The sequence below is a fragment of the Caloenas nicobarica genome, chromosome 29, assembly GCF_036013445.1.
Source record: "Caloenas nicobarica isolate bCalNic1 chromosome 29, bCalNic1.hap1, whole genome shotgun sequence".
NCBI classification, from domain to species: Eukaryota; Metazoa; Chordata; class Aves; order Columbiformes; family Columbidae; genus Caloenas; species Caloenas nicobarica.
The window spans coordinates 3,110,175-3,121,150 of NC_088273.1; the positions used below are offsets into that span (position 1 = coordinate 3,110,175).

Here is a 10,976-nt window from a genome sequence, read left to right on the forward strand (position 1 = left end):
CCACCCACTGCTGGTTGTTCTCCTCCAGATTCCTGCCTTGAGGCTGAGTGGCCTGGGAGAACATGCTGGTGAAGATGGAGAACAAGAGGATACAGAGATTCTCACCGCTTTCTCTTATTAAATTCATCAATGGCCACACGCTGTCTTTATGGGGTCCTTGAAGGTCCTTACAGGTCTAGACTGAGTTTTGTTCTGGACTGTTGCTGTGCTTGGAGGCTGCTGTCCTTGAAGACCAGATGAACTAACTTCTGCCACCCTGCCTTGGCAGTTTATTCCATCCGTGTCACAGCTCTGTCTGCAACACTGACAGCTCCAGCTCCCCCAGTCAGGTCCCTGGCTGAGGCCATTGCCTCACATCTGGGCTGAACCACCCCAGCTGTGGCACCAGCCCAGCTCTGACCTGCCACAAGGAAACCTGGTACCAAGTGTCCAAGAACCCATGTCTGCAAAGGCTTTGCTTCAGATCAGAGACATGACATGGTCAAATGATTGCTGAATGTCTTTCTAGCCCTAGGAGTATAAAACCAGAATAAAATGCCCAACTTCATTCAGCTGAAGATATTCCTCCCCTCGCTTGGAGAAATTAGATACTTGGCTGTAATCTTCCTGGTGTCCTGTCTGATGGCGGGACAAGTAAAGGTGATTCTCATAAAAATTTATTTTTTAATATGAAGAATACAATGCCGGAAAGAAGTGTCTGTGCAGAGAAGAGAGAATCAACATCTCTGATTACTTCAGGTTGTTTTGAAGATGTGACCCTGGAGCCGCAGAGGCATCTGGAGGAAGCCCAGAGGGGACAGAGAAAGGGACATCATGGGCTGCTCCTGTGCTGCTGGGCTCCTGGGACAGAGGGAGCTCATGGCAAGTGACAGCGCTGCAGAGAGACAGCTCTGCCCAGGAGCAGCTCCTCTGCAAAGCGCAGCAGGGCTGAGGGCTCTGCCTGGAGATGCTGACGGGAGAGCAGCCAGGCAGAGAGAGATTAAATGCAATGTAGAGTGGTTGGTTGCTGAGGATTTGATGAGAGACAAATCTTCACAGTCCTGACATGGTAAGTCTTTGTCCGTAGGACAACGCAGCTGCATTTCCTGGAGGGATCTCCTAAAGCTGGTACAACCCGCAGTTTACAGGATCTGTCAGGTATCTCTCACAGTATTTCTCGTGTAGAGGAGAAGAACACGGTCCAGAGCAGGGCTTCCCTGCTGCATTGTCAGAGAGATGGGGCATGATGACAAATTCTGCTGAGGGTGAGTGCAGGGAGGAGCACCCAGGGGTGCCCAGGGCTGTCCTGCAGAGCAGGGTCCCTGCACCCCAGGGCTGTGCCGGGGCAGCGACTCCGCCGCCTGCCAGGGTCAGTGCTCATCCTGCCCGGAGAGATCCCCATGGTGCTGTGGGGAGAAGGTGTGGGTGGAAGCAGCAACCCCCAGCAGGGCAGGGAAGGTGCTTCTGCTGTTGAAAGAGTGCTGTGTGGGTCAGGGCTGCTCACAGCTCTAGATCACTCCCAGCATTTTTCCAAGGGGATGCACCAAGGACAAGATCACTACAAGGATTACCAAAAAGATAAGGAGCTTTCCTAAGCCTGTCTTTTCAGTTTCCTATCCCAAGGGGCGAGGTGTGCAGGAAAGGATAAAATGAAAATGAGCCCTCATGCTTAAAAAAATCACTGAGACTCCTGAACTGCAACTTTGAGTGATCAGTACATCTGCCAGAAGGCTCATAACATCCCTTCACCACCCGTCTGCCTGTGGACAGCACCTATATCACCTTTGCTGGACCAGTAAGCTTTAATCTGACCTGTCCTGTTTCCCAACCTGCAAACAGGAAGATGCCCCCAGGCAGTGCCCTGCAAACAGGCAGGTTTCTGTAGGGCCAGGGTGAGGGCACAGAGGGTGGAATGGGGTCTGTGAGTACTGACAGGGAAAAGACATGGACAGGGAAACACCTCCCAGGAGGAGGATCTCCAAGCAGCAGGGAAATGATCTGGGAAGGAGAGGAAAACAAAACCAGAAATGCTGTGGGAGTGAGAAGACAGAAAACTCGGTATGATCCACTCCAGGGCAGATCCCTCCTGTGAGCAGCCCCCTCGCCTCCTCTCCCACCCAGCAAAGCCTCTGCCCTCAGGGCCGGGGGCTCCAAGGCATGAAGCAGCTCCTGTGCAGCCAGAGCTCCAGTTCCCTCTGCAGAGCACAGGGGCTGAGAGCAGCTGCCCGGCAATGCTGGTGTGTGGGAGGTGGCTGCACAGCTGGGGAAGGGTGACGCTGTCTGAGTGCCCGGCTGCCTCTGCCCTGGCCTCTCTCACACCCACCCTCACCGCAGTTTCCTTCTTGCTCTACTGCTCTGGGTCACTGTTGTTGTGATCTGGTTCTTGCTGTCAGGCTCTCTGGGGATGGGAGTTTCAGCTGCAGAGTCACAGCCTGATCTTGTGGGTCCTTTCCTGCAGCTGTGTCCACGGGAACACGTGTCCCAGATTTCCTCTGACCTGTGGGGTGTAGGCAATGCAGTCTGTGGGGCTGGGGAATGAGCTGAGTCTCCCTTAATCAAATGCCATTATTAGGACATTTGCTATCTCCTTGAGGTTTCCATCCAAGCTGTGAGCTCCCCACCAGGATGCAAACCTGTGCTATAACACCTTAGTGTTATCTTAAGCCCCATGGAGAGACACAGAGATGCTACAACAGCGAAAATGCCGTTGGGTTTGTGAAATGAGCCATGTGTGTTCTGGGCTAAACGTGGGGTGCTGAGACCTTAGGAAAGGATGAGACTTGTCATGGTCATAGGTGGGTCCCTCTGCTCTCAGCAGGGCCTGGTGGCTTTTCAGGGTAACGTGGCAGTGTGATCAGCCTCCATCTCAGAAAGGTGCCAGCCCAGGGCAGCTGGAGCAAGACAGAGGAACAGACCAGGTCCCCTTAATCTGCACTGACCCACAGACATGGAGCAGAAATGCTGAGGGTTTCTGAGACAGAAGAACATTCTCCAGGGCAATTGCAGGAAGCTGTAAAAACCCCAAAATCTCAAACTGCCTTGTGTAATCCTGGTTCCTTATCACTGGGAGAGCAGATGCTGACAGGCCCTTCTGCAGCAGGAATGGTTCCATCTGACACAGCTGAACCCCAGGTCTGGCCCCTGCCCCCGTTCCCATGACCCTCTGCTGCAGAGCAGGGCTGACTCCTGGGCAGCCAGCGGGCACAGATCCTGCTCCTCATGGCACCTCCAGCCAGCACCACCCAGGGCTCAGCCACGGAGCTGAAGGAAGGTCTGGAAAAGGACAAGGGGTGTGTATCAGGGTAAGGGTGTATGAGAAATTGCTTTGATTTTGCTCAGAGAAATCTTCCCTAACTTGTCACTGTCTTTTGCTCCTGTGACAGTGCCCCATGCTCATCATCAACAAATGTCCAACAGCAGCTCCATCACCCATTTCCTCCTCCTGCCATTCGCAGACACACGGGAGCTGCAGCTCTTGCACTTCTGGCTCTTCCTGGGCATCTACCTGGCTGCCCTCCTGGGCAACGGCCTCATCATCACCACCATAGCCTCTGACCAGCACCTCCACATCCCCATGTACACATCCTGCTCAACCTCTCCCTCCTCGACCTGGGCTCCATCTCCACCACTCTCCCCAAATCCATGGCCAACTCCCTATGGAACGCCAGGGCCATCTCCTTTTTGGGATGTGCTGCACAGCTCTTTTCGTTTACATTCTTGTTAGCAGCAGAGTATTCTCTGCTCACCATCATGTCCTATGACCGCTACGTTGCCATCTGCAAACCCCTGCACTGTGGGACCCTCCTGGGCAGCAGAGCTTGTGTCCACATGGCAGCAGCTGCCTGGGCCACTGGGTTTCTTCATGCTCTGCTGCACACGGCCAAGACGTTTTCACTGCCACTGTGCAAGGGCAATGCTGTGGACCAGTTCTTCTGTGAAATCCCCCAGATCCTCAAGCTCTCCTGCTCACACTCCTACCTCAGGGAACTTGGGCTTGTGGTGGTCAGTGCCTGTTTAGCTTTTATGTGTTTTGTTTTCATTGTGCTGTCCTATGTGCAGATCTTCAGGGCCGTGCTGAGGATCCCCTCTGAGCAGGGACGGCACAAAGCCTTTTCCACATGTCTCCCTCATCTTGCTGTGGTATCCCTGTTCATCATCACTGGTTCATTTGCCTACCTGAAGCCCCCCTCCATTTCCTCCTCATCCATGGACCTAGTGATGGCCGTTCTGTACTCAGTGGTGCCTCCAGCAGTGAACCCCCTCATCTACAGCATGAGGAACCAGGAGCTCAAGGATGCCCTGTGGAAACTCATATCTTTGTGTTTTCTGAAGCAATAAACTGTCGATCTGCTTGTACAAAGGAGTTTTAATGGAGCTAATAACAGGCCCAGCCTGTCATCTGGATTTTCTGTTGTTATTGGTTGGTTTTTTATTGTGATAATTTTGTCATCCCCTTTCTAATCCACTGTCGGCTTTTCTTTTACAACCATTGGTTGTGTAAATGTGGAACAGTACTCTCCTTTTCTCCAAACAAAATAAAGATTCCTGCAGTGATTTGTTTTTCACTATGTCCTTCCTGCAAGGCCTTTTTGGAGCTGCAGCGGTTGTTCCTTTGTGCATGGGAGGACGGGAAAAGAGTCCAGCATTGCAGCACTGCCAGGGAACACCAGCACTTCATTTTCCAGAGCTGTTCTCGTTCCACTCCCACACTCTCCTTCTCATCCCTTGTGTTGGTGCAAGGCCTGAGTGCTCTGGCAGCTTGGTCACCATCCTGCTGTGTGTCAGTCCTGTGAGCGCAGGCAGGGACAGGCAATGGGCACTGCTGTGACAGAGCTGGCCTCACAACAGCATTCCATGAAGAACGCTGATCTTCTGAGGGCAGTGCTGGAAGGTTTAGGTCTTCTTTCAAAGCTTTTCTCAAGAACATGCCCAAGGAAGCAGCCCACAGATGAAATACCATTGTGCAGCTGCACAGTGTGTGTGTGCAGGGCTGGGCACACAGCAGTGTCCTCTCACAGCCAGGCCTCCTGCCAGGGACTTCAAGACCAGCAAAGCAGGGTCCATTCTGTGCCCATGTTCATCGGACACCCCACAGAAGATGCCCCAGGGCATCATCATGCGCTGGCCCTTCACAACCACTATTTCCAACCCTGGCCTCTCACCCCAGCTCACAGAGGCTCTTCTTCCCTCCATGAATGGACACTCAATGTTTACGTTGTATTGATGAGATGCGAACATGCACATCATTCACGTGAGTTGACGTGAACCCGAGTGAGCACAAACACTATCAGGTGTTCCAGGGGATTCCTGAAAGCCCGTGGGACAGTGTCCTGACGTCACTTCATGTTGGGAGTAACATCCCATGGGAAAACACGTGAACGCAGCATTGGGATGTGCTTTCTTGAACCGAAATCCCTGTGTCCGTTCCACATGACGTGGGACATTTCAGATGAAGACAGAGCAGGGGGACACACTTTAGGGCTGAGGTTCCTCCCATCCCTTGGGAGTGGCAACAGGAGGTTTTCATTGAACAGATGAGCCGTTAGCATGCACATCATGTGTGTGAGGTGACAGGAACCCGAGGTGAGATGAGCCCAAGTGAAAAATAACCAGACATTCCTTGAGCTTCCATGAAGGCCTGTGGGGCAGACGGTGTCTAGAGGTCACTTCATGTTGAATGTTACATACCAGAGGAATCTGCCTGGATGCAGCACTGGGATGTTTATGTGCTCAAATCGTTAGTAGGATATACATTTGATAACTTCCATAATACAAGCATACATTCATCTGGTCAGCTCCTGGGCCATAGGAGGTTGATGGATGGGCATGGTGTGTTATGACATCAGCTGTGTGTCAGTGTCTCATAATCCAAAGTTCACACCATGTATCTGAGGACGTTGTCCAGTCTCTTCTTCAACACTGTCAGGCTTGTGGCCGTGACACCTCCCTGGGGAGCCTGCTCCAGTGCCCAGCACCCTCTACGTGAAGAACCTTTTCCTCATCTCCAACCTAAACTTTCCCTGGCACATCTATCTTCCATTCCCTTGGGTTCTCTCATTGGTCACTAAAGAGAAGACATCAGTACCTTCCCTTCTCCCCTTGTGAGGAAGCTGAAGCCACCATGAGGTCTCCTTTTTAGTCTTTTCTTCAGCTCTGATGCTGAGAAACCCTTTGGCTTGCTTTCTGAAGCAGAAAGGAAAACCCATGACCTCCAGGCAATGGGAAGGGGGATCCTGTCCCTCACACACGGCTCAGGGCTCTTCCTGGGACCGTGGGATGTGGGTGTGCAAGGCCGAGGGAAGGACAACACTGGTACAACAACTTCCAGCTTCCCCATGGGGCTGCAAGGAGGCAACGAGGCCCCAGTGCCATGAGGACAACATGTCTTCTCCTAGGCCTCAGTGGCACAGACAACTGCCATGGCCAAGGGGACAGAGACCTGGGTTCTGTTGGTCCCTTCCAGCCTTGCCAGCGCCCTTTGCCATCTCCATCACAGGCTGTTCTACACCGTCCTATCCCTGCCCCTCTTTCCCTGCAGCCTGTAGACATCCATCTCGCCTCCCCACCTGCTCTCACCCCAGCATTTCTGGACCTTCACTGACGTGTCTGCACCCTCACTGGCTGTTCTTTGGAACACAAAGCCATGGGCTGATCCAGCTCCCTCTGCGTGACCTCTTGCACCACAGCCCTGCCCTTTCAGTCACATTTCTTCCTCCTGATATCCAGTCCTCACCTCCCAAGTTGCACTTTCTGACTCTTCCCTGCTTCTTCCCACTTCCAAGGAGAGCACGACCATCTAAGAAACTGCCCTTCATGCAGGGAACCCAACCTGCTAGGCTTCTTGTGGTTTTTTACCTGACCAGAGAGAAGTAATTTCAACACAATCTTCTAAATCCCATGACTGCTGTTGGCCTTTCAGCTTCTCTGATAGACACGAACATGTTCCTGCTGCTGTCCCGTCATGTTCTCGGGTGGGATGGACGTGACAACCCGTCTCCAAGGCCTCTTCCTGGGTAGGGCCTGTGGGTACCTTGGCAGAGATTCTTTCCCAGCCATGTCCCTGCTGCTGGCCTGTCACCTCCAGAGACAGAACTGATCTCACTGTCCCCTTCACAGCCACACGCTTCTGAGTGGATTATGAGATTCTGAGACACAACTGACCTCATAATACCAGCACCCATCCATCCCCCTCCTTAGCCGCCAGGACCTGACCAAGACTGAAGCATGTTCTACGCAGTCCTACACCTGCCCCTCTTTCCCTGCAGGCTGTAGACACCCATCTGGCTTCCTCACCTTGTTCAAATTCATCAAATATATTTCCTACTAACACCGTGCATGAAAAGCACTCTTCTCTGGAACTGCTGTATTTCCATTAACACCTTCTATATCTCCTCTTTTGACTTTCTTTTTTTTTACTATTCTTCTACCTATTCTCCTCCAGAAACCTCTCCAAGGCAAAAATTCTTTCAAATCAGAGAATAACTCAGGTTTGAAGAGAGCCCTTGTCTCATTCATCTTGTCTCACCCTCCTGCTGAGGGCAGGGTCAACCAGGTGAGGTTGCTCAAGGCCTCCACCCAGGTTTGCATCATTCTCAAAGGTGCTGAAAGTGCACTCTGTTACATCTTAGAGGGGGAGAATAAAGATGTTCAACAGTGTTGGCCCAAGTGCCAGTCACTGAGAGATGACACTAGTAACTGGTTGCATGGAGGACTTTGTACCACTCATGATATTTGGGCTTAATGGTTCAGCATCCCACCCAGCATCCACTTCTTGAGCCCCATCAGCACCACTCTGCCCAGAAGGACACCATGGCTGAGGCCTTGCAAGCACCCTGTACACAACATGCCTTTCTTTCCCCTGTCCATTTGGGTTCTGCAATCCCTTCCTTTGCCTTCACATTCCAGGAAATGGGTGTAGGAGGACATGTCCCATCCCTTTCCCAGGGAGGGAGGTAGGGTGTCCAGCCTGTAACTCTCCCAGTTCCTATTCCTGCTCTTCTTGAGGATGGGTTTGAGGTCTGCGTTTTCTAAGGACCCCAGAACCATTCTGGTTTCTATGGCACTTTTGAGAGCACAATCCGGAATCATGGGAAGGGTGACGTAGCAGAAAGGAGCACTTGCAATGAGCCTGTCCAAGGCAGCTGAGATGAATCTCACTGGTCAAATGGGGTTTGTTCCTGTAGTCAAACACAGAAATGTCAGGGTTCTGTCACGTGTCAACATCTGAGCTGGCCTCATGGACTACTTGTGTACCCATGGATGCTCAGAGACAGAGTCTGTCCCTTTTACACACAGAGGCAGGAGTCACAGAGTCCCTCTCGACCTCCTGTTGCCACTCCCAAAGGGCAGGAGACACCTGAGCCCTGTGGTGTGTCACCCTGCTCTGCACTCATCTGACTTGTGCCGTGGCAGGAAGAATGGACACAAGGAGCTCGCTTGAAGGAAGCACATCCCAGTGCTGCATTCAGGCAGTTAACAATGGGATGTTACTTCCAACACCAAGTGACCTCAAGATCTTGTCTGTCCCACAGGCCTTCATGGAACCCTAAGGAATAGTTGATGGTGTTTGTGATCACTCGGGTTCATGTCACCTCAAGTACATGATGTGCGTGCTCACAATTCATCTGTACAAAGCAAACACGAACTGCTGAACTACTCATTCAGTGTCCCTCCATGGAGGGAAGAACAACCTCTGTGGGTGAGAGGCCAGTGCTGGAAATGGTGGTTGTGAGGGGCCAGTGCATGATGATTGACCTGAGGCTCCTTCCGAAGGGGTGTCCAGTGCACACAGGCACAGCCCAGCCCCTGCTCTGCTGGTCCTGCAGGTCTCTGGCAGGAGGCCTGGCTGTGAGAGGACACTGCTGTGTGCCCAGCCCTGCACACACACACTGTGCAGCTGCACAATGGTGTTTCATCTGTGGGCCACATACATGTTCTTGACAGAAACTTTTCAAGAAGTCCTAAGCCTCCAGACACTGCCCTAAAAAGATCATTTTTCTTCATAGAAGCACTGTTACGGAGGCCAGCTCTGTCACAGCAGTGCCCATTGCCTGTCCCTGCCTGCGCTCACAGGACTGACACACAGCAGGACGGTGACCAAGCTGCCAGAGCACTCAGGCCTTGCACCAACACAAGGGATGAGAAGGAGAGTGTGGGAGTGGAACGAGAACAGCTCTGGAAGACCAAGGGCTGCTGCTCCCTGGCAGCGCTGCCAGGCTGGGACTCTGCTCCCCTTCACTACTGCAGACAGAAACTGTCCCTGCAGCTCTAAAAAGGCCTTAAAAGAAGGTCTGAGGGGAAAAACAAAAGAAAACAAAACACTATAGGGCCCTTTATTTTGTTTAAAAATGCAGAGAAAGTGGGTCCTCATTTCCATAGACACTTGATCAGAACAAAACGCAGACAGTGAATTAGGAAAGGGATGACAACATTATCACAAAACACCACCACCACAACAACAACAAAACAGCTATGGCTGAGCCTGCAATAAGTTACACTATAACTGCTATGCAGAGGATGACAGTTTGTTGCTGTTTGTTATTGAAAACATCCAGTTATCAGTTTCCACACTGAATCCTGGAGCTCCTGGTTCCTCATGCTGTAGATGAGGGGGTTCACTGCTGGAGGCACCACCAAGTACAGAACAGACACCACCAGGTCCAGCCGTGGGGATGAGATGGGAGGGGGTTTCAGGTAAGCCAACATGCCAGTGATGACAAACAGGGAGACCACGGCCAGGTGAGGGAGGCAGGTGGAAAAGACTTTGTGCCGTCCTTGCTCAGAGGGGATCCTCAGCACAGCCCTCAAGATCTGCACATAGGACATCACAATGAAAACAAAACATCCCTCAAAAAAAACTGCACTAAACATGAGAAGCCCAAGTTCCCTGAGGTAGGCATGTGAGCATGAGAGCTTGAGGATCTGTGGGATTTCACAGAAGAACTGGTCCACAGCATTGCCCTTGCACAGTGGCAGTGAAAATGTGTTGGCCGTGTGCAGCAGAGCATTGAGAAACCCAGTGGCCCAGGCAGCTGCTGCCATGTGGACACAAGCTCTGCTGCCCAGGAGGGTCCCATGGTGCAGGGGTTTGCAGATGGCAGCGTAGCGATCATAGGCCATGACTGTGAGGAGACAATATTCTGCTGTACCACAGAAAAAGGAAAAAAAGACCTGTGTAGCACATCCTGTGTAGGAAATAACCCTGGTGTCCCAGAGTGAATTTGCCATGGATTTGGGGAGAGTGGTAGAGATGACACCCAGGTCGAGGAGGGAGAGGTTGAGCAGGAAGAAGTACATGGGGGTGTGGAGGTGCTGGTCACAGGCTATGGTGGTGATGATGAGGCTGTTGCCCAGGAGGGCAGCCAGGTAGATGCCCAGGAAGAGCCAGAAGTGCAAGAGCTGCAGCTCCCGTGTGTCTGCGAACGGCAGGAGGAGGAACTGGGTGATGGAGCTGCTGTTGGACATTTGTTGTTTCTTGCCGTGGGGGCTTTCTTCTAAAAAGGAAAGGACAACTTGAAATCAGGACATACCCCTCTGAGCAGAGCCACTCCATTTTTCATAGAAATAACCCCAACTGGAATGCATTTCAATTTTCTGGTGTGTGCTGTCTGAGTGTGCTGTGAGGACAGGACCTCTGCCCATGTGTGGCCAAGCAGCCAGCTTTGCTCTGCTGCAGTGGGGACATGGGAGCTGGTTTGTGACAGCTCTGACATTCACAAGCGATGTCGGATTTTATGCACCATTAATGGAAAACTTCAATATCTGCACTTGTGACACTTAAGAGCATGGGCTGTAGAGCAGAGGCTTAGCATGTCATAATAATGATTTTGTCTGTGTTTTTAATTTTCCACCATCATATCTTGTGAATGGATTTTTGCAGAGGTTTCAGGCATTTTTATTTTGTTTTCTAATGTCACACCTGTTGAGGAGCAGAAATTCTCATTTTTTTGACTGAAAATGTGAAGAGTCTTGAGACAGGACAGCCAAAAGGGCTTGTC

At 51.7% G+C, this 10,976-nt stretch overlaps 2 protein-coding genes across 2 annotated transcripts; one reads left to right on the forward strand and one right to left on the reverse strand.

Annotated features, from left to right (window-relative positions):
• Positions 1–3,729: 3,729 nt before the first annotated feature.
• On the forward strand, positions 3,730–4,317 carry LOC135999614 (olfactory receptor 14J1-like). The gene has a single exon (XM_065653178.1). The coding sequence runs from the start codon at positions 3,730–3,732 to the stop codon at positions 4,315–4,317; it is 588 nt and encodes a 195-aa protein (XP_065509250.1).
• A 5,199-nt stretch (positions 4,318–9,516) lies between these two features.
• On the reverse strand, positions 9,517–10,443 carry LOC135999724 (olfactory receptor 14A16-like). Its single transcript, XM_065653280.1, has one exon. It carries the CDS (start codon positions 10,441–10,443, stop codon positions 9,517–9,519), a length of 927 nt encoding a protein of 308 aa, XP_065509352.1.
• Positions 10,444–10,976: the final 533 nt, after the last annotated feature.

Bases quoted from the DNA above. Each gene is read 5' to 3' on its own strand.
- LOC135999614 (XM_065653178.1), top strand. From the start codon at position 3,730: ATGTCCTATGACCGCTACGTTGCCATCTGCAAACCCCTGCACTGTGGG.
- LOC135999724 (XM_065653280.1), bottom strand. From the start codon at position 10,443: ATGTCCAACAGCAGCTCCATCACCCAGTTCCTCCTCCTGCCGTTCGCA.